The 27,557-nt window shown below is 42.1% G+C and overlaps 1 protein-coding gene across 6 annotated transcripts in view; it reads left to right on the top strand.

Annotated features, from left to right (window-relative positions):
- The window catches only part of UTRN (utrophin), a 760,310-nt gene that overhangs the window by 714,385 nt on the left and 18,368 nt on the right, over nt 1–27,557 (top strand). For all 6 annotated transcript variants that reach the window (XM_056853742.1, XM_056853743.1, XM_056853744.1 and 3 more), the window contains 8 exons: nt 5,145–5,281; nt 6,896–6,934; nt 7,260–7,328; nt 8,375–8,440; nt 16,997–17,155; nt 20,815–21,058; nt 23,639–23,747; nt 25,621–25,713. In XM_056853742.1, the coding sequence (XP_056709720.1) occupies nt 5,145–5,281; nt 6,896–6,934; nt 7,260–7,328; nt 8,375–8,440; nt 16,997–17,155; nt 20,815–21,058; nt 23,639–23,747; nt 25,621–25,713 (916 nt within the window). The remainder of the gene's footprint in view (nt 1–5,144; nt 5,282–6,895; nt 6,935–7,259; nt 7,329–8,374; nt 8,441–16,996; nt 17,156–20,814; nt 21,059–23,638; nt 23,748–25,620; nt 25,714–27,557) is intronic.

The following is a 27,557-nucleotide window of genomic DNA, read 5'->3' on the forward strand; positions in this document are numbered from 1 at the left end:
CAGGCAACCCCAGCTCTGCTTGCCGGAGAGGTGACGACGGACCCTTCGCCAGCGGATCCGTCAGGGTCCAGGATTACAATTACTATCCCTGGAGAGATCAGCTCCGCTTCCTCCGAGGAGGATGACCACTGGAACTCTCCTGACCTTTATCTGGAGTCTCCCCTTGAACCGCCAAAAAACGGACTGGGTCTGCGGTAGAGGGGGCAATACCGCAGACCCCCGCAGGAGTTCCTGCAAAGCCCGGGACAAGTGAGTGAAGTGGAAGAGACTGTATATGTAGATGTCATATTGCAACATTATAGAAAGGGTCCTCAATTACAAGTGAAAGCCTTAATTGACTCTGGATGTGCCCGCTCGTTAATAAACGAAGCCACCTTTAAGGCGCTCCAGGTGAAGTCAGTCCCTCTGCCTGCTCCAGTCCAGTTCGCCCAGATGGACGGCAGTGACTTCAAGGGGCCCCCGGTAGATCGTCGCACTGACGGGGTGGCCATGGGAATTGGCCACCACTGGGAACAAATCAACCTTACTATTGTGCCTAATGTTAGATATGCAGTGGTGTTGGGAGCAAATTGGCTCAAAGGACACAGTCCCGCCATAGACTGGGACACTGGGACTTTAACTTTCAATAGCCCGTTGTGCGAATTACAGCGACATGACGTGGCTGTAAAAACCATAGTCACGCCAACCCCTGCTCTAGCCTCGGACCCCTCCAGTCAAACCCACTTGCCACCCGACTATCAGGACTTTATGGATGTATTCAATGTGCAGGAGTGTGATGCTTTACCTCCCCACTGCCGGACTGATTGTGCTATTGAGGTGATGGGGGATGACAAACTGCCAAAAAGTAAGATTTATCCAGTGAGCCCTACAGAACGAACGGTGCTCCGAGAGTTTTAGGGCAAAAACTTAGCTCGCGGTTTCATCCAACCGTCCACCACGTCCTATTCAGCACCAGCCTTTTTCATATGGAAAAAGATGGGAGATTTACGTTTGTGTGTTGACTTACAGAAACTCAATGCTGTAACTCAAACAAATGCCTACCCCATCCCCCTCATTTCTGATCTCTTGGGACATTTGAAAGAAGGACACATTTTCACTAAATTGGATTTAGTCGAGGCTTATTACAGAGTCAGAATTCGGGAGGGGGATGAATCTCTGACAGCCTTCTCCAGATGCTTTGGGATGTTTGAATTTATGGTGATGCCATTTGGATTGAAAGAGGCCCCGGGGGTCTTCCTGCAACTTATTAATGAGATCCTCCATGACCTGCTGTTCAGAGGGGTGGTAGTTTACTTAGATGACATTCTTATTTACTCCAAAACCATGGAGGAACATGTTGCTTTGGTCAGAGAGGTGTTGCAACGTCTTAGAGATCATCAGCTCTATGCCAAACTGTCTAAGTGCGAGTTTCTTAAGAAGCAAGTAACCTTTCTAGGATATGTCGTCTCGCACCAAGGACTGACTATGGATCCAGAAAAGGTGTGAGCTGTGCTCAATTGGGAACCACCTTCTACTCGGAAACAAGTCCAAAGATTCCTCGGGTTTGCAAATTTTTACAGGGCGTTCCTCATTTCGCTCGGATTGCTCTGCCCATCACAGAGCTCTTTAAAACTAAGGGGAAGGGGGATTCGGCTACTTTGCCCAATGCCCAGGTGGAGTGGACCTCCCAATTTCAAGCCGCCTTCGATAGTCTAAAGCGGCTCTTTATGTCCGAGCCGGTCTTGTGACACCCCGACTGCACTCAACCATTCATAGTTCAAGTAGATGCTTCCGACGTAGCGATGGGGGGTGCACTTCTGCAATGGGGGGAGGATGGACACCTGCGTCTGTGAGCTTATTTTTCCAAAAAGTTTACCCAATCCAAACTCAATTGGGCTATTTGGGAAAAGGAGGCCGCCACTGTAAAACATGCCTTGACAGTGTGGAGACAGTTTTTGGAGGGTTCCATGGCACCTTTTGAAGTGTGGTCCGATCACAAAAATTTGGTCGCCCTAACGGAGGCCCGCAAACTGAGCCGCAAAACAAGTGCGTTGGGCAGACTTCTTCACCCAATTCCGATTCATCCTGAAGCATGTACTAGGGAAGCAAAATCTACTGGCTGACGCCTTATCTAGACTTCCCCAATATCCCACCAAGGTTGACCGACCCACAGAGTCGTTCTTCACCCCTGTTCACCGGGGTCTAGTGCCCACTCTGGCTGTGCAAACCCATTCTCAGACTCTCTCCTCGCCGCTGCCACTTCCAGAGGGGACGGATGCCTCGCTGGGTGAGCCGGTGACGCCACCCATCTCGCTTCCTCCACCCTCAGAACGATCCACAGCCATATCCCCTGAGGCACGGGGACCCGAGCACCCTGCTCAGCCCCCCCCCACTCCAGTATCAGCTCCGTCCCCGGTCCAGTTGCCCGCCGACACTACTCCGGAGGGGGTGGAGGGTCTATCCGAATCCTTTAGGAACACTTCGTAGTTGTCGCACAGAACTTTCCTCTCAGACCCTTCCAGCTTCTCTAATTCAATGCGGGGAATTTTGGTACAAGGATTCTAAACTGTATGTGCCCGAGGTGTTGTGGGGGGAGGTTTTGGGTTTAGTTCATGGTGCCAAGATCGCTGGACACTTTGGATTCCTTAAGACGTTGCACTTACTTAGGCGGCAATTTTGGTGGGCAGGCATGCAGTCAGATGTGGACTCCTTCATCCGCAGCTGCCCCATCTGTGCAGCGGCCAGACGGGCACAGGGAAAACCACCCGGACTTTTGCAACCGTTAGAGACCCCCTCTAAGTCTTAGGAGGTGATTGCAATGAACTTCATGACAGATTTACCCCCTAGTGGGGGAAAAACTGTAATTTGGGTGATTACCGATCTGTTTTCAAAATAGGTGCATCTTGTGGCCTGCGCAGGTATCCCTTCTGCCCCGAAATTGGCCCGCCTCTTTGTGTCACATGTCTTCCGTCTGAATTCTTTCCCGCGCAAGGTGGTGACGGACAGAGGTTCAAATTTTGTGGCCAAATTCTGGAAAGCTTTCCTCAAACTGGTTGGAGTGGAACAAGGGCTGTCTAGTGCCTTCCATCCCCAAATGGATGGTCAAACCGAACGGGTAAATGCGGTCTTAGAATGTTATTTGTGCTGTTATGTCAATTACCATCAAGATGACTGGGTAAACCTGTTGCCTTTTGCCGAGTATGCTTACAATAATGCGGTTCACCAATCCACAGGGTTCAGTCCATTTCAGATCGTTCATGGTAAAGAATTTAATCCTGTGGGCCATGTCGATGTGTCTGAGGAGGAGGGGGGAGCTGACGTGGCTGAATGGGTGCATTCCATTCAAACAACCTGGCCATGGCTGGTTAAACATCTGGAGCGAGCAAAACGAAAGTACAAAGCTCAGGCAGACAAACATCGCTCCCCTAATAAAGAGTACAGGGTGGGGGATCCTGTCTATCTGTCCACTAAGAACCTACGATCCACCCGCCCGTGTGGTAAATTCAGTGCCAAGTACTTAGGTCCATTCCCCATTTCCAGGATTATTAATCCAGTAACTGTAGAACTCTCCTTGCCCAAATCTCTACGGAGAATTCATCCTGTGTTCCATATCAGTCTTTTAAAATCATACGTTCCTTCCCGAACATTCCCAAACCCTCGGGGGAAGGGGAAATGTCAGGGGGGCAGAATGTCAGGAGCAGGCCATGAAGCCAGTTCATGGTTGTGCTCCCAGGTGTTGTTTTGCAGTTCTCTCCAAGGCCAGCCCGTGCCCCGTGTTTAGACTTCTCAGAGTCCTTCTGAATTCCTTTAGTGTGGGAATTGCCAAGTACTCCTTCCTGTCTCTGGGAGGGGGGGTTGCCTGGGTTACTGGTTATCTCCCTTTGCTTTTCTATATATGCCATGTACCTTACCTCAGCCCTTTACTAGTATCATTCTGAATATAGTTTCTGTAACCTGTCGATTCTACCCAATAAAACTGCTTTCGTGGATTTGCCGTCTGCTAGATTCTGTTTGAGGGATGGAGCGCAGGGCTAGAGCTTACAATATTTTATATAAATTAAGCATTGGTCAGCTAGAAAAGCAATAAAGGAAGAATGTGGGTTGCTGTTTAAATACAAGCTTTTGATATTGTTATTTTATATATTTTATGTTCAGCCTTTAGTTGCCACCTCTTAAAGTAATTTTCATTTGCACTTTGCCGCTTGTTAGCCGAATTGCTCTTAAATGGGGAAATTAGCTTGAGCAATCAGAAACTACAATATTTATATAGCGGGAGCAACCTTTGTATACCAGAGCTGGTATTCTGTGACCTTTAAAATGATGACAGAGACAATGGAATCCAAATTAAAAGAGTTTTTGTTTTCAAGCATTCAGTGGTGCAACACAAACATACAGAGATTCCAAGAATTCAAAAGAGAGTAGAGTAGAGACAGATGCCAATGTACCAGGAGATCGTTGGTGGGGTAATACTACACCTTATCTTGCAGAGGAGTTGTCCAAGTTCCAGTAGGCTAAGACAGTAGAAAGTATAAAGAAGGCGATGGCAAGGGGTTCCTGTGGACTCGGCCAGCGAGGTGGGAGGGAGTGTGGTCAGGCTGCGCAAAACCTTAACCAACAGAGTAATGGCAAAGATGCCAGAAAAGACCTAAGGTAACATTATGGCAGTGGGCTACCCCAGATGTACTGTTTCTCTGGGGGTGGGGTGATAGGATTACTCCTCCAAGGTTCCCAGGTGACAAAAAGGTGACAAAGGACTTAATGGAAATCTATTCTAATTCCAGTGGCTTGTGCAACCCGGGAGGAACCGGGAGATTCTTGTTGATGGGCTTAACGATCCTAAAACGGAGATGACCAGGAACATGGCTTCTCTCAGGCTCTCTGGAGGTTGCTCTGGCCTCGGTCTCTCAGCTGCTGGCTGCTCGGTACACCCAGGAGCGGTCGTGTCAGTTTCACTGGCTGCGCGCTAGCCTTCCCTGTAGCATTAAGGGCAGGCATGCAGCTGGAACAGGGGCGCACATGTAGCCTGTTTGCAGGTTCCATAACCAGTCCGGGAGATTGGCACGCGTGGGCTTACACGCTAGTCTTCAGTTGACATTGTAATGTAATATATTACCCAGTACTATAAATATGAATATTTTATTTGATCTCTGTTAAAATTTTCCTAGACAACATCAGGAGAAGATGTCAGAGATTTCACCAAGGTGCTAAAGAACAAGTTTCGATCAAAGAAGTATTTTGCTAAACACCCTCGGCTTGGCTACCTGCCAGTACAAACAGTCCTCGAAGGTGACAATCTGGAAACGTAAGTTTGAATACAGACTAGTCTCTTGTGCACAGAATTTTCTGTCATGAAAAGGTTGCGATAGAGGAAGAACCTTCTGCAAGCATTGACGTAGTCTGTAGGTAAGAGTGAACATGTGGAAAAATGCATAAATTGTTTTTAATATTTAGTTACAGTGATAATGGCTTATCATGGCAAATCTAGGTTATAATGGACAAACCAACCAAACTGTCTTTCCGGAAATGGTTAGAGTAAGTTCTGCACATACTTATTTTTCTCAGTATAATTAATCAGGGTAAATGTGCTTAACCTGAATAGTTTATGGTCAGTTTTTTTATACTATATTTGAAAAAGAATCAATGAGAAATAGGGGCAGTACTTTATAAGGGCAGTACTTTGGTTCAAGTCATGATTATATAAGAGAAGAATATTGATGGCTGTTATTACATGATAAGGTTGACAATGAGGAAATTGAAATTGTTCAAGACTTTCTATTCCTTGGCTCCACCATCAACCAAAAGGGAGACTGCAGCCAAGAAATCAGAAGGAGATTGAGACTGGGAAGGGCAGCCATGAAGGAGCTAGAAAATATTTTGAAGTGTAAGGATGTGTCACTGGCCACCAAGACTAGATTAATTCATGCCATCGTATTCCCTATTACTATGTATGGGTGTGAAAGCTGGACAGTGAAGAAAGCTGATAGGAAGAAAATAGATTCCTTTGAAATGTGGTGTTGGAGGAGAGTGTTACGGATTCCGTGGACTGCCAAAAAAACAAATCAGTGGGTTATAGATCAAATCAAGCCTGAAGCTAAAATGACTAAACTGAGGCTGTCATATTTTGGTCACGTCATGAGACGACAAGAGTCGTCTAAAAGACAGTCATGCTAGGAAAAGTTGAGGGCAGCAGGAAAAGAGGAAGGCCCAACAAGAGGTGGATTGACTCAATAAAGGAAGCCACAGCCTTCAATTTGCAAGATCTGAGCAAGGCTGTCAAAGTTAGGACATTTTGGAGGACTTTCATCCATAGGGTCTCTATGAGTCGGAAGCGACTTGACGACACTTAACACACACACACATTACATGTGGGCTGGTCCAATATCTTCCTTCTGAAGCTTTCCATGGGTCTATAGTATTGCTTCCTTATAATGTTGTACTAGCTACTGGAATTAGCCTTACCATTGTAGTTTTCACACTTCCTCCTTCCCCGTTCCTGCTCAAAAATATCCAAACATTTCAAAACTTTAGGGTTCCAAATTACTGGAATTGATTGAAATTGTGGAAACAGAAAAACTGAACTATACCATAACAATGATAAACTATGGTCTTGTAAGCTCAGTGTTCTAGGGAGAGTTGAACACACTCAGTGATTTACAGAATTACATAAGGTTTTCAATTAATGCTGATTTTTACTTTGGGGTGAAAGGAGTTGTTTAGAATGTATCTATTTGTTTACCAAAGGCTTGTGTCCTGTCTCTCATATATTGCATATCAGTCTCCTAATGTGTAGCAATAATCATAAAACAATGTTTCTGTGAGGACCAAAAAATAAAGAAACAGTGTGCTCCCCCTCCCCCACTATTGACACATTGTAATTTTGTTCTATATTTCTTTCTCTCTGTTTTTCTTCTTGCAGACCAATTACACTTATTAGTATGTGGCCAGAGCAATATGAGTAAGTATGTGCAATGCTTATACCTGGAAGGCTGCTGGGTACAGTCTTCCACAAATTTATCTTGCACGTTCTATTGAAATTAGTTCATGTTTCTTGACATGCATAACCATGCTACTCTGCATCTCCTATTCATTCCAATGAGAGATGAACTATAGTAATTACCAGTCAAATGGTTTTCTTAATGCTGGGATATTGCTATTATATTTACATGAAACACTCAGTAATGTCAGCTTCTTTATTACACGGTTCCTTTTTCCTGTAAATGAGATGTTGATCAACTGGTGTTGATTTCTTTTCAGTTTTTTCCCTTTTTTACTTTGTTTAGTAGCCCCTCCCAGTCCCCCCAACTGTTTCATGATGACACCCATTCCAGGATTGAGCAGTATGCCAACAGGTAAGAAGCAATAATAATGATGAGCATGATGATAATAATAACTTTTAATTATGCAAAAATGGACTGAAGTTACAGAATGGAATATTCTTTTAAATTTAGTTCCTTGGATAATGTAGATAAATATATTTACAGCATCTTATATGAGATCTTCTAATATCAACAGTGATGTAAAAATGTTTAATGTTAATCTGACACTAATGTAGCATTATAGTTGTCATTGATTTAAAACAAAATGTTCAATACTGTATACTGGATACGCAATGTCCTTCCATAGTGCAACTTTCCCTTTCATTGGACTATCTGTCATCTATTACTGTTTCATATTTCCGTAAATAAAATTTTATATATATCCTATCCCCATGGGTGTTAATGATGTCCATGGGACATATTTCCATATAATCACCTTTGTTCAATGACTTATCCACATGGGAGCATACACAGCACAAGGGAGTTAGTTTAGTTATGCATGCATCCCTATGAGTTTGAGCAGCTGAACCATTAATTGAAACAATTGGGGATTCCTGCTTGTGTGAAGGTTTTGGCAGATGAGGCTGAAGATGGATCTTGACAAAATAGCACTAAGCACCAGGAGAGTAATCTATTAGCAGAGTAATGTTGCCCTGACCTGGATTGCCCCAAGCTAACTTGATCTTGTCATATCTCAGAAGCTAAGCAGGGTTGGCCCTGGTTATAATTTGGGTGGGCTACCTCCAAGGACTATCAGGTTCATGATGTGGTGGCAGGCAATGGCAAACCACCTCCGAATGTCTCGCCTTGAAAACCCTACAGGGTTGCCATAAGTCAGCTGTGACTTGATGACACTCACATATACATGCACAGAGTTATGTAGAAAGGCTGACATAATACAAAGAAAATGGCTACATTTTAAATATGATAAACATGAAAACTTAGGCAATTAAAATTGGTGTTACTTGGTTTAAATTATTGCTACTGTTTGAAACAAGAACTGTGTAATGTGAAGTAGACTCAAATGGCATGAAGGTTCGTCTTCTTTCTTTTTGTCTAAGGTCCCATTTCTCTTCTAGGCTAGCCCAGATGGAACGGACCAATGGTTCCTTTCTTACAGATGGTAGCTCCACCACAGGAAGTGTGTAAGTAGATGCTGATAAGTTGTTCCCCAATTGGAGAGAACAAGTGGGGACCCACAAGAAACTTGCAGGAATGGCCATCCCATTCCCCCCACCTTGTTCCCTCCCCTCTCCCCTATTTCTCTGTCTCTTACTCTTTCTTCCTCCTGCCTCCCCGTTTCTTACTCTTTCTCCCCCCCCCCCGTGCCTGTCACTTTCTCTCTCTTTATGCCTCTTCTGATGGTCAGCCTCCATTCAGAACTGCAGTCCAACTTTGTTAACATACTACTACCAGAAGTCTTGTGCCTTTAAATCTATGAAGGCAGCATACAAGGAAACTGGACTCAAGTATCTGGGGGAATATGTGAGTCTAAGGAAGATGTCTCCTTAAAAGTGTACCTTGATGACTAGAATTTCTATCTTCTAGTCCAAAAGACTAGAATTTCTATCTTTGGCCACCAGTATAAGATTCCTCCAAAAATCTCCATGACATTTTCCCTTTCAGATGCATCTTTGTAGACGCTGTAGACAGGGATAGCTTCAATTCAGGCTGTAATTACATCCTCTTTCCTCTGATTCTGTATTAGGCAGCTCAGGAAATGTATGTAACTAGTTTCCAGTTCTACACCAGAAGATTTTGATTGTTGCCTAAAATAAAATTACAAAATTTGGAAAGTTATAATTGTGTGGATCACACACTAACTTAGATATAGCTGTCTTTTGTACGGGGTGCTAATATCTTCAATTGTTGGTGTGTGAGACCTGATTGCCAGAACAAAGTTCTTTCTTTCAGACCAAGTAGTTGACAAAGCAAATTATTGGGGGGACGGACGGACGGGGACCTGTATCTTTTCTGTAAATAGAATCTTCCTTTGTCAGGTGTTCCTTTACTGAAGAGCAGTTTTCAGACAGAGTATGCTGCTTATAATGGACAAATCAATAAACCCGCTTTTTGTCCTCTATATAACTTGAGAGACTGAAACCGTGAAGCATAGGGCTGCTCCTGACTCAACTTATTGTGATGTGTAGTAGTATGGCTTACTCATCTCAATCTTCTGCCTGTCACTGGTGCTAGTGCCACCATAATTAAGAGCTTGACCTAAGTTTATATTTGAAACTTTGTTCTTTAGAGATGCTCCTGATGTCATGGAAGATGTGTGTCTGTGTGCATGAGCCACTGGTGTTAAATAGCCAGAATCCAGCTCCATAAACAAGCCCCATAAAATAGGTTTTGATAGCCACCTTAACATTTATATTTGAAACTTCAACTCTATTGCTCAGTAATAAAAACCACTGATTTCTAGTATTGGATATTTTAAAATTAGGATAACCTTGAAGTTCAATCCTGCATACCCATCTAAAAGTTCTCCTCAGCATATTTATTTTCTGCTCCTTAAAATGTTTTGGTCATGACTGAATGCTCGAAAGCAATAGTTTGTAGTCTATAATTTAAAGAAACTTTTGTATTAATTTTTAGCAGAGATGATGACTGTAATCATATTCTTCATTGTAGTTTAAAATTATTTTACTACATTTCTTGTTCACCCAGCAGCTGACTGTTAGGTTGCAAGTGGCTCCATGTATTTAAATGTTTCAGAGCAGTAATTCTTTTTCTTCATAATTTTATAGTACCATCAAAAGCCCTAAAATTAAATTGAAGCTTGCACTGCTGTCAAATTTCAGATGATAACAATGTGTTAGCAAAATTAGCTATACCTGTAAGAATTGTGTTGTAAGTTATCTGAAGAAAGATAATAGGAAAGCTGCGTGTACTGGACTAATTTGGAAACCACTAAATCTCACTCATAATTTAATAAAATTGTTGCTATGTTATGAATCTCTTGTTAGGGACACTTTATGTGGCTGTACATAACAGCTTCCCCAGTATACCCATGCTGGGATACATAGACCAATAAATCTTCCTTGTATTCACTAGAATTATCTGTCCACAGCAAAGCTTAGAATCAATATTCAATAAGTAATAGAAAACGTACATTAATCTCTCTCTTTCCTCCTCCCTCTCCCTGTCTGTCTTTCCCTCCCTCTCTGTGTGTGTATACGCACAGACACAGTCAAAGAGTCTTCAGCTGAATCAAAACCCAAACTTTGTTTAAGTAATTCTTAGGTGACTGTTATTTCCCTGTCAATGTGACTTAATTTGCTCAATTTATTGTAACAATTTATTGTTCCTGTGTATGTGTGTGTGTTATGTGCTGTCAAGTTACTTCCGACTTACGCAGTAACTACTGTTCAGAACACTTGTTCTAAACATTGTGTGGAACAGTCTTCTACCAGAATAGATTTTTTCCAATCATTCTGATCACCTTCAGGGCCAGCCTAAGGACTTTCATGCCTTCAGTCACCCATGCTCCCCATTGGCTGTCCCACCCCATGTGCACACTAACAGCCCATTCCTAAAAGCCTCAGTGGCCGGGGTTGATGTGGCTGTGGCACCGCTGCAGCACCTCCAAAGAGGTTTCGCAGCTGCTGTGGGGGTAAAAAAGTTTTGTTTTGTTTTTTACAAAATTTAGAAAAAGGGGGGAAAGGCCCCATAGCAAACAGCGATTCTGCACCAACCAAAAGGTGGCACGGCTACACCATTGCTTTAGGGGGCATTCCCAGGCTGAAAGGGGTTAGGAAGCTGCCTAAAAGCAGCTCTGGCCCCCAGAATGCTCTGGGAAGCTGGTGCGGGAACTTGCGCCAGGAGGACATTGGCAGGAGGCACTGCTGGCGTTTGATGGCCACACTGCCACTGCAGTCCAGGGGGGCCGGCATAAGTGGCACTGTGCCGGCATCCATGCCAGTTTGCATGGCGCAAGTGGCACGGACGCCAGCGTAGGGATCACGCCTCCTCCTATGACAATTCCCCCCTTTCAGGAATGCACTGTGAGTGACCAAATGGCTAAGTGGCTTGCCGCTTGTTTGCCTGCCAATGCAGTGGGGAAAAGTGAAAGGAGTGCATCCAAACCAGAAAGTGATATAAGTTTTGGGTGACATTTTAGGAATCCCAAAAATCTCCATGATACAGACCACAGATATTTGGGGCTTCCTAGAGCATCACCCATCACTTCTACTTCCAGTGGAGTCTCCCCTTCTTCCCACCACATCAGCAGGAAAGTGAGCCCCAACCTGTCCTTAGAGTGGAGCTTGCGCAGTGCTCAATTGAGTCCAGGGCTTGGGCTGCTCTTTCAAATTAAGAATGAAGGTCTTACTTGCAGAGCCAAATATACAGGGTGTGTTCCTACATCTCCTAAAAGAAGACAACTTTAGGAGTGAATGGATGAGATGTGTGGATAGCAGGATTGAAGCCCTGGGCCTTTCTCTCACAAACCTCAATAACATGAGTACCCAGGAAGCGATGAAGCTACTAAGCACAAGAGTGGCAGACCTTGATCTTGTGAGTACACTGAGGAGGGCAAGGCGAGTGTGCTCCACTGCTGCCCTAGGAATCTCTCCACCTACCACCCTCATATCTAAAACTTCTCACAACTCCCAGCCACAGACGAGCATTTATGCTCACCAGACTGACCATCCTTCCAACAGCTGAAGTGAGCGGCCTATTTAATAAAATCCCATTCTCAGATAGGCTTTGCTCCTGTGCACCAGGAGCAATTGAGTCAGTAGACCACCTTTTGCTATTCTGTGATCTGTGGGCTATACCCAGGGCCACCTGGATCACACCTATCTTATCAAGATACCATCTTCCTGCTGAATCCTGGGTGGCCTCTTATCTAATGAGTGATGTTGATCCAAGAATAACTAAATCTCTCACAAAATATTTGGTAACAGTAATCTCTCTAAAGGGACAACAAGATTAAAATCATTGTTACCCGCGTTATGTTTACCATTGTAGTTGCTGTTGTATCTGTTGTGCCTGTAGAGCGACATGAGTACTATTGCATTCTCTGCTGTGTCTGTAGAGTAATTTAAAAGTTTTGTCAAACAGTCTTGATTTTAAGAATTGTATTGTAAGAATCCTAAGTTACTCCTGTTGTCTATTTTAAATTTGTATACTATAGTATTTAACTTATTTTAATTTATGTATTTGTGCTTAAGACCTTTGGTCAAAAGAGCCTGAAATAGAAGGAAAGGAGCCCCAACCTGGTGACCCAGGTAGTAGTGCTAGGGCTGGGACCATCCTGGTACCCCCACGTTTTGGTGATCTAGGCAATTGCCTGGAGCCACCTAGCTGGTGCTTGGCCCCTTATCACCATTTGACTTGACTTGCTTGAGTCATCTGAAATTGTCTGCTGGAGAAAAAAAAATTATGATAGCGTTCACTGTGCCCCTCTCCCAAGCACGTTAAACAAGTTTCATGTTTGTCATTTTGGGCCATCTTGGTCCCACATTCTTTGTGCTTCTTAAAAAGTGCCATCACAGAAAAGTTTACCAGGGAACAATTTCTGAAGAAAAAAATTACTACAGGTAACGAGAGACAACCACAGATATAGGTACCTCCCTTGAGAGTTCTTGTAGGTTATCTGGGCTGTGTAACCGTGGTCTTGGAATTTTCTTTCCTGACGTTTCGCCAGCAGCTGTGGCAGGCATCTTCAGAGCAGTAACACTGAAGGACAGTGTCAGGGTTTAAACACCGTTTGTAGGTTATGTTTTTTTCAAAAGTTTCTCCATCCTATCAGTGACTCCTTTAATAAATGGCAAGAATATCTTTCCTATGGGAGACTGTTTTTCCTGAGTTTTCTGATTTTTGTTTGGTTTAATGGCCCTTCTGATTTCATTCTTGGAATAGCCGTTTGCTAGCAGTGCGTGATTTAAATGATTAGTTTCTTCCTTGATGGATCACGCACTACTAGCAAACGGCTATTCCAAGAATGAAATCAGAAGGGCCATTAAACCAAACAAAAATCAGAAAACTCAGGAAAAACCCACCAAGAAAATACAACAAATGCTACGATCAGCAAAAGACAAAAGAGACCCCCTCACCTCTGCAGGAGTATATCGTATACCTTGCAGCTGTGGAGAAGTTTACATCGGGACCACAAAACGCAGCATACAAACAAGGATAAAAGAACATGAAAGATACTGCAGACGTGGCCAACCTGAGAAATCAGCAGTGGCTGAACATGGACTGACACAAACAGGACACAGGGTCTTATTCCAAGACACTGAAAGACTGGATAATCCTACCAACTTTTTGTCAGATTGCACAGAGAAGCCATTGAAATTCATAAACATCAGCACAACTTTAACAGAAAAGAAGAGAGTTTAAGAATGAATAAGGCTTGGCTTCCTGCCCTGAAAAACCTCCAGACTAACAAAGGCTACAGTCAACAATAGCCATGCAGATTAGCTTTGGATTTCACACATTAACAGATCACTTCAGGATACAATGGTTCCATATTAACATACCACACCCTCATTAGTACATTATCTTGATACTTACAGGACAATGATTAGCACATTACTTCTGCAGGACAGTACTCAGCTCAAACCCAACCCCTCTCTGACTCTTCCTACACACTTGACACTGAGAGACACTGTCCTTCAGTGTTACTACTCTGAAGATGCCTGCCACAGCTGCTGGCGAAACGTCAGGAAAGAAAATTCCAAGACCACGGTTACACAGCCCGGATAACCTACAAGAACCAATGAACTCTGACCGTGAAAGCCTTCGACAATATTTTTCCCTTGAGAGTGTTTGTCTCCTCCCTACCAAGATTCACGTGGTGGCAATGGCGCCAAGCTCCTCTTCCATCTGAGGACTCCATCTCTGTTTCTGAGGCAACCAAACTCACTGCCTTGATCAGATGATGATGTCTTTGAAGTTCCACCTCAGCCAGTTGCACAACAATTTAGGGGCTCCAAGACACAGGTCCCCTTACAAGCCCCTTGTGCTCCTGCCAGCTTTCTGTGGGGTCCTTACCCACCTATGTGGTATCCTTACCCATCTATGTTTATGCACCAGTGGGGCCAATGGGAACAACAGCCATTATGTCAATATCAGTAGTCTCCTACGCCCCTGACCCTGTCATTCAGATCCGACAGACAACCTCAACGTCGAAAACAATACCTCAACACTGAGAATATATGGACTTACCTCAGTCAGAATCTGAAGAGGTTTTTGACCAAGGGTCGGAGGTATATTGCAATTGTACATCCATGTCTTTCTCTGAGGAAACTGCAGGAGATCCATCTCCCATCACCCCTACGGAGGATTTCAAGCTCAGTGTGGAACTACTTATAAGGTTGGCCAAAGCACTGGATCTTGATTATATGTCTTTTGATCCAAAACCAACAGACCCTATACTTAAAGTACTCTAATGGGAAGATGCAGGTCCAGTTGCTGTACTGATGCTGCAAGGTCTTCTGGACATAGCCAATAACACCTGGTCCAAGTCTGCCTCTGGTCCTGCCTCTGCTCATAAACTGGACAATCTTTACAAAATAAAGGATGTGTGTGTTGTGATTATCTCTTCCAGCATCCTCCAGCCAAGTTGCTGGTGTTCGAGGTTCTCCCTTCTAGACAGAGAGCAGGATCCCACTCTTCTCTCAGTAAGGAGGGGCAGAAATTGGATGCAGTGGAGCAAAAATATAGTCTTCAGGTTCACTAGGGCTAAGAATTGACAACTTCACTGCCATTATGGGATGGTATCAAATGTTCCTCTGGGAACAGATGGGCCAGTAAATAGACATGTTACCTGAGAATTTAAAAAGTGACTCAGTGCTAAACAGAATTAGAAAAAATAAGCCAACAGCGAAATCACTGGGTATTGCTACCCAGTCTGGCCCCTCTTTCAAACAGAGGTATTTCCCTTGTCATTCATTCCATCATCCATATCAAAACCTATATAAGGTACCAATCACCACAACATCAACACTAGCATTACCAACAATCTTTTCCTTCTCAGCATCAGCCTAGGAAACAACAGGGCAAGGATAAACCCAAGCCAGCTCTGCAATCATTTAGAGACCAATTTGGCTGGGGAAGATCCTTTTCCTGACTAAGCCAGGCACCCATCTTGTTGGACAGGCTAGCTGTTTTTTCCCCCTGATGTGTGGTCCATGATAATCCAGGACCAATGGGTCTCGTCCATTGTATGCTGTGGTTACTTTTTGGAGTTTGTTACATTGCCTGAAGTTCACCTTCCTGACTAAGTTACAATCCCACCGTCCCCTTTGTTGTTGCAGGAAGTCATGGACCTCCTGATTAAAGGGACTATTAGACAAGTTCCTAGTTGTGTTAATGTTAATGGGTTTTTCTCTAGGTATTTTCTCATCAATAAGAAATCTGGGGGGAAACACCCCATTTTGGACCTTAGAAAGCTCAATAAATTTCTTGAAGTCTCAAAGTTCAGAACGTTGTCACTGCCAGAGGTTATTCCTCTCCTTTTTTAATGTATTTTATTATTAGAGGGGAAAGAAAAAGGGAATTTTACATATCATTTCAATTCATATCCATGCTCAAGATAAACCACTTTCTCATTCTTACCCCCAACTAATACCTATTGTCAAAATACCCAATAAAAACAATAACCTACCCAATAAAAACAATAACCTTAACTAATTATTTCATTCCTGTTCTATGCAGCCTCATTTAACAACATATTTTACTGAAAAATTGTTATATTCTTAAAAACAGTTATATACTTAAACTTCAACTAGTACCCGTTTTCTAAAATCCAGCCCAATAATAAGCATATAGTGATCTAATCTATTTTATGTAACTATTCAACTCTTATTTAATTCTTGCATGGTCTTATAAAAATTATAAAATAAATTTAATTTATTGTACATATCTGTCAAAAAACGATTGCCATGTTTGCTTGTAGTCATCAATCGGTATTCTTCTAAGCAAGTTTGTTAGACTCGACATGGTTGCACATTCGTGCATTTTTGTAATCCACTCTGATAGGTCGGGTACTTTCTTGGATTTCCAATGCATCGCAAACAGAGTTCTTGCCGCCATTGTCGCATATTGAAAAAGTTCCTTGTGAATAGATTGTTTCTCCGTTGGTATTATCTCAAGGGTTATTCCTCTCCTTAACAAAGGGATGTGGTTTGCCATCCTGGACCTTAAGGACACATATTTTAACAACTCAATTCATGACTCCTGCAAGAAATATCTATGCTTATAATATGGCAACTTTTCCTATGAATACACAGTGTTGCCACTTGGCCTGGACACAGCTCCCAGAGTGTTTACTAAGGGCCCATTCCTGAAAATTGCACCCAAAGCCCTTAGGAGGCTGACTACGGAAGGCGCATGCCGGCGTTCGTGTCCCAGCGTTGGCATGCAGGGCCGGGCGCCGCTCCCCAACTGCCGCTGCCGACTGCTGGCCTCCAGTCACTGGCACAAGTTGCAGTGGCGAGCCGGGAGTCGTTCCGGCGCCCTGGAAGGCATTTAAAGTGACCGTTTATGATATTTGAGTTTGTCTTCCTTTATCTAAACCCATAATATCTGAGTTTTTCATCTTTAAGCAATGACTTACACTTTCAACTATTATTCTGTATATTGTGTAAATTCATCCTGACTTTACTCAGTGCTTTCTTTAAACAATTGACATCAATTTAATAATACTCTGTATATATAAAGGATATTTATGCAAGCTTTTTTGTCACTAGGGAAGATGAGCATGCCCTTATCCAGCAATACTGTCAAACTCTGGGAGGAGAGTCACCTGTGAGTCAGCCACAGAGTCCAGCACAAATCTTAAAATCAGTAGAGAGGGAAGAACGAGGAGAACTTGAACGTATCATTGCTGACCTTGAGGATGAGCAAAGGTATCATCATCATTCCTTATGGTTCTGCTGTGTTTCATTAGTGTATCTTAATGTATGCTTATATATTTGAAAACATGGTTGTACAAAGGGCATCTTAGTTGACACTTCACAATCAAATCATATTGGCTTTCAGTGAGGTAATGGAAATGGAGAGAAAGCATGCCCCCCCTGTGGAATTGGGATAAGGAAAACTGCCTCATAATTGGTATTTTCATCTTCCTGACTCTCTTCCTTAGGAGTGTGCATTTTGAAAGAATTCAGTAAAATCTGGCTTTGGAATTGGAATTGGAGGGGGGGGCACTACCAATACCATTAATTTTCAGATATCCCTGCGTGTTTCAGTTTATTTTTGAGGGGGTTTGGGGGGATTTCCTATTGTTTTCTATAGGGGAATAGGGGTTCTTTCTGGGCATATGGAGAGGGTGATTTTAGATCAAATTGCACCAAAGTTGCAGAGAATGAAGACCCCCTCTCCTTTGAAGGCTCCCCACCTCTGAACAAGATACCCACCCCCCAGCTATCTGGTGTGACAGATACAGGGTTAAAAAAGTAAACTCTGACACTTAGGAACTGTCAGCCAATGCCAGCAGGCAGTGAGCAGAGTCTGGAGAGCTGACAGGAGTCTTTTTGGAGGGAGAGAAAAGAGTGCTTGAGCTTTCAGCTCTGAGCTCCTGAACTGTGCGGTTGTGTGCAGAGACTCTAAGAACCTGTGTGTTCATATATTACCTAGCGTGTATAAACCAAACCTGAGTGGTGACAAGGAGAAGATTGTGGTAGAAAGAGAAAAACCTTTCTTCAGTCACTAAGTGGGAGGTGGCTCCTGAAACAGGGAGACTCCTGATTCAGTGTTTTGGGGGAGAAAGATTTGTTTTCCACAGGAGGTGGGCAAATCTGAGGAGTGAGAAAGGTTGTGGATAAGCCTTCATTCTCTGGTATTCTTTGTGCTAGTGTAAATTGAGTCCACATTGAGTATATTGAGTATATGAATACATAACATAATTTATTAATATGGTCACTGACCAGCAAAAAGCAAAACAAAACAACAACCACAGCAGATAATAAGAAAACCACAACAACAGCTACTACTGCTACTACAAATAATCTAAGCCTAAAAATTACATATTACATGTATGAATAAAATTTATATCAACATCGTATAACTTGGTGTGACCTCCTGAATATTTTGAGTAATAAAGTATTTCTGTTACTCTTATCCTGTCAGGGTACAATGTATTTTAATAGCTGCAGCGCAGAATTTAGCAGTCAAGAGTATAAACTGTGATTTTTCATCAGTTAGGAGCTTCTTAGCCAGAAACTCAGGGAAAGTGTTAAGCAAAGGGGAAAGAACCGTTGTGTGGACTTCTTGGTAGAATGAACAGCGGATCAAGACATGTTCTGAAGTTTCTATACCCCTGACCCACAAGGGCAAAGCCTTTCTGCTATAGGGACCTTCTTATATCTTCCCTCCAATACCGCCGAAGGTAGGACCTGGCACCTAGCGAGGATGAAAGCTTTCCTATGATTAATAAGTTCTAATTGGGAAAGATATGCTGCGGGGGGGACGATGTACCTAGGTTTTTCAGGTGATAGGAAAAGCAGTGATCTCCCGAGATCTGCCTGACGTTCTATGTCATTCACCCTTTGCTTCAGAAGGCATATTGTGTGATCTTTACCCTGCACCAACAAGGAAAGTGGAGAGAAGCCCAGCCCTTCTATTTTGTTGTAAACTGCCTTAGGCCATAAGGACTGGAAGTTGTCCTGCAAGATCAAAGGCAACAGGCCTTGAGGGTTAAGATTTCATTTGAGCCACAGGGTAATGGAAGCAAGACATACCTTTGCCTCCACCTTCACCGTTCCTATCTCCAGGTGTACAGTTGCATTTGATACGCAACAGGGTAAGTGGAGGGCCGCTCTTAAAAATTTTGATTGGATCCACTCAAGTGGGGCAAAACAGGATGATGTGGTCCCATACAACAGTTGGGCCAGCGTTTTTGCTTGGTATAGCTTGAGAGCAGCTGGAAAAAAATGCCCTCCCTTGGTTCTTAAAAATTTAATTATATTAAAAGTGGATTTGTGCCCTAACTCTGCTGCCTAGTCGCTGTGGGCTCTCCTTGAACCAGAGTCATGCAGGACCACTCCAAGATACTTACATTTGGTCACTTGTTCTATTTTGTGGCCATTTATGCTCTACACTTTAGGACGCCCACCAAAGGCCATAATTTTGGTCTTTGAATAGTTTATCTCTAGATGTTCTTCAGAGTAGTATTGTGATAATCTCCTCAAGGCTCTTTTTAGCCCAACCGGGGTTCTAGATAACAAACCCGCATTGTCAGCATAAAGCAGGACATGAATGTTACTATAAACAAGTTTTGGAGGTTGAAAGTTAGGATCCTTTAAACTGCTGACCATGTTATTGATATAAAAGATGAACAGCTTAGGTGCCAGAATACAACCCTGCTTACTCCTTTAAAGGTGTTAATTACACTTGAGAGGTGCCCTAGCCTGTTGCATCTAACTCTTAGGGCAGTATTGTCGTAAAGAACACAAATTAGGTACAAAAGCCTGCGATCTATAGATGTGCCTTCTGGTTTCTCCCAAAGTTTAGTTCTTGAAATGGTGTCAAATGCTGCCTTTAGGTCTATGAAGGCAGCATACAAGGAAACTGGTGCCTTAGAGGAATATTTTTCAATTGAGTGCTGGAGGATCAGACAATGATCTATAGTAGACCTGCCCTTTCTGAGAGTATATGAATACATTGAAAAACGTCTGAGTATTTTCCTGAATAACCTGAAGAAACTGTACTGAGAACCGAGTACTGTGCCTGTAACCATTTAAGATTTGAACTGCTTGTAACCAACTAAGCTTTGTGTCTCTCTTGAAGAAAAACAATCAATCGAACTAGCTCTCTGTAAATAATAAACTTCAATTTATATTAATTATACAAAATCCGTTTCAGCCTCTAAACCTCTCAATTTCATCTGGGGGGAGCAAAGGGGAACTTTCTGCTCACACAAACAAAGGTGACAGACTGTGGGGTTTAAAGAATATTAAAAGCCCTCACAGTTATTGGTAACAGCAGAGAAAATTTTGGGAGGGTTCAAAAAAGGGAAGAAGGACCCTCACACATGGTCTCCATTTTTTCCTATTGTGGGAAAAGAGGATCATTCTGGGGGTCTAGAGCAGGTTTTGTGGAGAAAACAGTACAAAAATTATAGGATAGCAAATTCTCCCTCTCTCATGAAGACATCCCCCCCTCCAAGTTTGAAAGAGATTGGACAAAAGGAGTCTGGTTTCACAGATTGCTGAACGAGCCATCTCGCTTTCAGTTGGGTCCACAGAATGTGCAAAACTGAAATATTTAGGAGGGCATTTTTAAAAAATAGGGCTGTGGTATAATGGAATGGTTCAGGAGTGTGTTTTTTATAAATGGAGTAGAATTGTAGCCAATATTATTTAGTTCATTAGAAATTACAATTACCATCTGAATGTTATTGTTTCATGTGTTGAGCCATAGCTAAGCACGAGTTAGCCCATGTATTCACTTGGTCACATAGTTCTACAACTGTAGAATGAGATATACTTACAGAAGGAATACAGCTCCATCGTCTTGTGTCCGTTCTGCCAAGAAGTCACACTTATTCTTTTAAAACTGAATTTAGGATGCTTCAAGTGGAATATGAGCAATTAAAGGAACAGCATCTTCAAAGGGGAATGAATACATTGAGCTCACCCCCAGACTCTGCCGTGTCGCCCCAGCACACATCTGAAGATGCAGAGCTCATTGCAGAGGCCAAACTCTTACGGCAACACAAAGGTCGTCTAGAGGCTAGAATGCAGATTTTGGAAGATCACAATAAGCAGCTGGAATCTCAGCTCCATCGACTGCGGCAGCTGCTTGAGCAGGTAGAGCACTCCTGATAACAAGAGTTGTTTAGTGTACGGTGGTTGGATGCTTTTCTTCAAATTCAGAATATCAATTTTCAAATGGCTATTCATGCTGTTTCACAGTACTTCTGTAAACAATTAATACTATTTTTGTATTCTTCAATCACGTTAAGCTCCCTTTATCCGATATGTAAGGTAGAAACTATTAAAATATGAAAACTGTATTGATTTGAAAATGAACTACATAGGGATATTTTTTTTTCCTGCCTTCTTATCATCTGCAAACTGTTCAGTTTTTAAACTCTGCTTTATTATTGAGGATTGTTGGCTGGAGAATGTTGAGTAGGTTAATAAACTGTCAAGGTGGTTGTATTACTTCAAAATTGTGTTAAAAAACCCCTAATATATGCTTTTTATAGTAATAGACAACACCATAGAATATTGCAAGGAGGAATATTTTACATTCCTTTACATATGAACTTGCTCATTTCAGGTTGCAATTCTGAGGCGTCCTTGCTTTTTTATTTTAGAAGCCCAAAGGACTGGTGGCTGTCAGGAATGCTGTCATTTTTATTCAAAAGATTGATTACAATGTCAAATATGGAGGTGAAGCAGAGCTGGCATATGGCAGCTTTGACAAAGACATGTTAATTATAAAGAGAAGGAAATAGTGAAACAGTGTCACCTGCTTTTTCAGCCTTTTCAGTTTCTGCCAGACACAGTGAATACCTGTTTAGGCACACAGTATGAAAATACTGAACCTCTGCAGATAACATGATTTTCTTAATACATAAAAACGGCAAAATTCAGACTCCCTTTCCAAATTCTTTAACCTCAATTTATCTTTTGCATTGGTTGAAATAAGATGTACTGGAATTGGTTGGAATAAGATGAGAATTATTGGTTGGAATAAGATGAGAATAAAGGCTGATGATGATAATTTATGGCTAGAGATTTTGTGTCCCCAAGATATTTCCATCAGTGCTAGATCAACCTTCATGATATAAAAGTTCTGCAAGTCTCCCATCCCTTTGTGAGATTGCCACAGTGAAACATAAAATTGTTGTTTAAAATCATCTTGAGAAAAACTTATTGCTGGTAAAATGTGAGAAATGCCACTGATTATTTTAAAATTTTACATTCAACATTTGTGTACAGAATCTGGTTTTATTTTAAAGAGGTGAACAGATTCTCTGTGCTGAGAAGGCCAATAACCAGAGAAATATTATTTGAAAATTCATAAAAAATGCTTCTTAAATAGATTAGGAAAATAGAAGCAATACTAGTAGACAGGAATCAAGAGGGACACCGTTCCAGTTAAAAAGGAAATTCTACGTATTCATCACTGGAGATATAGCAGTTGTATAGCAGTTGGTAACATCTCAAGAAAATATAATTTGCTTTTACCACTATCCAAAAAGTGTAGTATATGTATTTAAGTAAAGGTAAAGGTCCCCTGTGCAAGCACCGGGTCATTCCTGACCCATGGGGTGACGTCACATCCCAACGTTTCCTAGGCAGATTTTGTTTACGGGGTGGTTTGCCAGTGCCTTCCCCAGTCATCTTCCCTTTGCCCCCAGCAAGCTGGGTACTCATTTTACCAACTTCGGAAGGATGGAAGGCTGAGTCAACCTTGAGCCGACTACCTGAAACCAACTTCTGTCGGGATCGAACTCAGGTCGTGAGCAGAGCTTGGACTGCAGTACTGCAGTTTACCACTCTGTGCCACAGGGCTCCTGCATATATTTAGCTAACTCGAAAAGTACCACACTGTGGCTCTAGATGTAACATCACAGAAAAGCAACAAACTATGGTTTGTTGTTACAGGAGCAAGCATAGAAAATCCATAGGACCATGTGCTCCCTCCTCTTCTTTCCTTGCATATAGCTCAGAAATTATTCATTACTGATTTTGCTGCAAACTATAGTTTGTTGTTATCTTCCATTCACAAACTGTACCTTGTTCCGTTACCTCCAAACCATCTTTACTTCTGATTTGGAGGGAAGCAAGGGGGAACATAGTTTGTGATTAGGACACTTCCCTTCCCCTCCCTTTTATATTAAAAAAAATAAAACCTGGAAAAATATGATTTGCTGCAAAAGTACAAATATATATCTGAACTACATGCCCAGAGAGGGAGGGAAGAGGAGGTCACAAGCTCAAGGATCCCCTAGCTGGTTTCTATAACATCCAGCCATGCTTTATTGAACTTTGTTATAGTCAGATCATGACAGCACTGGCACAAAGAGATCAACCTCTTATAGCTTAAGCAGTAGAGTTAGAATTTTTCATACTTTAAGCAAAGTGCTCTGCTAGTGAAGAGGAAAGGGGGCATTCCCCCCCCCCTTGATTCCACCTCCTAACTGACTCTCCCCACGCCACATGGTATTTTGTGCAGGAGATTTCTCCAAATCCTCAGAATTGGCTTTTCAGTGGCCAGACGGTGCTTCTGGGGGAAAATGGGGGAAATATCCACTTCTGTACAGTCAAGTCCAAACCACTGTTAATAGATTACACCAGTTTTTTCAAGTATGATTTGATAACCCTAAATACAATTTGTTTTTAAATCTTATTTGTTTTTAAATCTTGAATCTTTAGCCTGACACAGATTCCAGAATTAATGGAGGCTCTTCTTGTGCTTCGCCTCAGCATTCTGCACTCAGCTATTCACCTGATCAGGATATAAGTTCACAGTTTAATCAAACAGGTGAGTTACTTGATCAGCCCAAAGGTTGTGTTATATTTGTGAATGGGTTTCTAAAGACTTTTATGTTTTCACATTAGAAGCAAGCTCTCTTGAAGAATGTATGGATGGGTGTGGAGGATCTTGCCCCTGGGCATAACAGCTACTTTGGGGTGGGCTCTGTGTTAATGTGATGATGCACTGACCATTAAAGTCTTGTAAGTGTTTATGCTTCAAGAACAAAACATATTTTGTTTTCAGATTTTTCTGCAAATTTGGGATATTCCCCAAGTTTGAAGAAACATGTTTGGGAATGAGTGTGCCCCCATCTGTGGATTTAAGTATCCGTAGGCAGGGGGCACATATGAAAATCTATATAGATAGTCTGAATCCAACTGCTATAATGCGTGGAGATGAATGTATATACTTGTGTTCTACTTTTTACCACAGAATCTTCAGAGCTTGGAAAGGTCAAATATAAAGCAACAAAATATACCTTTTAAAGCGACTAAAAAACAATAAGAGCCCAAAAGTAGCAATAAAAGACATAATTGAATTTGAACTCTGATCAATCCCTTGACAATAAACCTTAGGCTTAATGAACATTTTAAACATTATTTTAACAATAGGCCTGCTTCTGTTGCAGTATGAATTATCATAAAATGTATATTGGTACTTATAGGCTCTTGTTGTTATGTCCATAATATTGGCAATGAAAAGACACATAAGACTTTTGAATAGGTGCATTTATTGCATAGAATGACTCAGGAGACTCACCCTCCAAGAAGTGTGAATAACCTTGACTTACAGGCTGAAAAAGGCAGTGGAAGAGAAGAGGGATGTACTAGGCCAAATACACTGGAAGAAAGTCAAGCCCCAGCTGTTTTGCTGGCAGTCGGGGTCTCACTTGACCATCTGGTGGCTACATGAGCCTGGGAAATGATAATGTGTAAAAGCGATGCCCATCACTTTCTCCCATGTCAACAGCCTCTGTAGCGTCCCAGACTGTCACTGTGGTTGCTTGTGGGAAGAACTAGCCCTGCGCGCTGAGCACAATGTTCTGGGGTGCTGCTGGGAAACAGGAACCCTACCTTTGGTCTAAAAAATGCTCAATACCTTTGTGAAATTTAAACTTTGGAAATTACTGGTTTGTTTGTTTGTTTGTTTGTTTGTTTGAAATAAGCTCCAAGACCCAGAAGTCTGAAGTCTAGCACCAGTGTTCTATCATCTACATGCAGGGATAATTCCTGACAGCATGAGGGTAGTGTGCACATGCACCATCCTGTCTCCATATCAGTAGGGGTTGTGGCATGCAACAATAGGTCATTTTGATCTGCCTCTCACTATTTTTTCCAGAAGTCCTACCTTCAGGGTCTGCATGTGAGCACTGAAGATTTCTAATGTGTGTAGTAATTTAAATTATGTAACTTCTGCTGTTTCTGCCTGATAAAATAATGGCTTGTATCCCTGGAGGATTTCTGCATACAGAAGGAGAGGGGGTCTTTTTTCACTGATTCTCTCTTCCACTGCAATCTTCTGACTCCTCCCCCATGCTGTTCCGGGGGGGGGGATCCCCTTCTCCCTGAATGCAGCATTTTGAGGGGGTATGTTGTACTGCAGCAAGAAAGGCAAGTTAGGGAAGTCACACTCTTCAAGAAGTAATCTCTTCTGTCCATGGAAATTACCAGTTGTTCCAAGAGTACAACTGGACAGCAGATCTCTTTGGTCTTGTATCAGGTATAGATTTATAATGCAGAAATGATAGCTATAAATCCATAACTTCTGTTTCCGCCTTTTCTAGCAATTAACAATGAGCATTTCTTGTATATATCAAATGAGAGATGTTTTAAATTACACACCCTTTTTTAAAAGGTGATTGTGTGGTTTGTGTTTTCAGGTGTAGATGACTTGTTAGTCCCACCTCATGATACTAGCACAGATCTAACTGATGTCATGGAACAAATCAACAGCACATTTCCTTCTTGCCGCAGTAAGTATTACTTTTATTTGTTCTTTTATTTTGCTTACTATATTTATAGTCCATTTTTCTCACTGAGACTCCAGGTATATTACATAGTGTAAGTTGATTCAGTCAGTAGAATGAGACAAGTAATAAGCGATTAAGTATGACTTGTACTACAGAAGTCTGCAACAAAACATAGATTTATAGATGATGTTAAACAATGCAGAAGATAGTATTATATAAGTAGAAAACAATGCAGTGAGAGCAGGATAATACATGCACCCAACAGCTAATACTATACACAGTATGCAGTCACATTCCCTTTATAAAAGCACCCTCCCAAACCATTCTGTTATAACATAGCCCTGTAATCTTTATACAAATGTCCTCCTGAACAATTCTTTTTTACATAGTTTGCAGAATGTTAGAACAGAGGGAGTTTCCTGACCTCCTTAATCAGGCCATTCGTAAGTCAAGCTACTTCAGAAAAACTGTTCGCTGTAATGCATTCACTTTTTAAACCCCAAACCCTTTTGCTTCAAAAATAATGTTTGTTTTGGTTATATTACAAACACAGCAAAATATTTGGCTAAACGACTTAAAACTAGAACTAAAGCTTTTTGTAAGGCAGTGCTGCAACCTTCTTCGCTGCTGGATCAACCAGATGTAAACTGGGGTCCTAGAGAATGTCAGAAGGCACACAATACAGGCACTTTGCTGAAGCTAAGCAGCCCTGGGTCTGGTCAGTACCTGCCTAGGAAAACTGTGTACACCATCTTGAGTTCCATTATGGCAGAAAGGCAGGATATAAATATAATTACCAATACAAAAATGTGGGTGATAAATACTTGTGCTAGAAGATGCAGCCCCTACACACAGCACCGGCTCTGATGGAAAGGGAATACTGAAGAGTGGAGGAAATACTGGGCTCTATAGGCATCCCTGACCAGGATAGGAAGGGAAACTGAGAGCAATAGGAAGTAGCTGCTTGCAGAACATGCTCAGAAACCTTCAGGGAACATCTGTTTATAAGGCAGAACGTGAACAGGAAGTACTTACCTCCAGACTTTCCTCCTCACACCTATGGTGAGAACAGACGAGATTCATGCTGTCTGAAAAGACTTTTGCCTTACTAAATTGACTGTGACTACTTTTGTCAGTCCTGATTGACTAGGTTTTAAACAAGGAGCATCTGCTGAGGGAAGAAGGCAAGCTATGTGATCAGCAGCCAAAAACCCTTCCTGACATACTAGTGTTGTAACTGCAGCATGTGTGTTATGTGGAGGAGCATTTTAAACATTTAATTTTTTTTCTACAATTTTTAGTGCACAAATCCAACAGCATCTTCTTATTGGGTATCCTTCAGCAAAAGTGGCCTAGAATAACTCATTGCCTTGCCTATTTTATACAGGCCCTATTCACTTGTTAAAGTGAACACACATACAACTTGCATGTACATGTGTTTGTAAGAACATGTCAACATGTGTTCACTGTACTTATGAAACTGGGGACAAGCACATGAATAAATGGGGGGTTTCATTCACATGTTCAGCTATACACGTGTTGAATGTAACATGAGAATTACGCAACGCATGTATAAAGAAAAATCCAAGTGTACACTGTACATGCATGGTACATGCACTCACTGTTAATTAACTACTGTCCAGTGTTAAATGAACCCTTCTTGAGCAAGGTCATTGAATGAGGAGTGGCCAGCCAACTGCAGGGATTCCTGAATTAAGCAAGTTGTTTGGATCCATTGCAATCTGGTTTTAGGCCTGGTTATGGGATTAAAACGGCCTTGGTTGCCCTGGTGGATGACATGTACCAGGAGATGGACAGGGGGTGTGACACTCCTAATTCTTCTGGAC

Source organism: Euleptes europaea, chromosome 7, assembly GCF_029931775.1.
Source record: "Euleptes europaea isolate rEulEur1 chromosome 7, rEulEur1.hap1, whole genome shotgun sequence".
NCBI lineage: Eukaryota > Metazoa > Chordata > Lepidosauria > Squamata > Sphaerodactylidae > Euleptes > Euleptes europaea.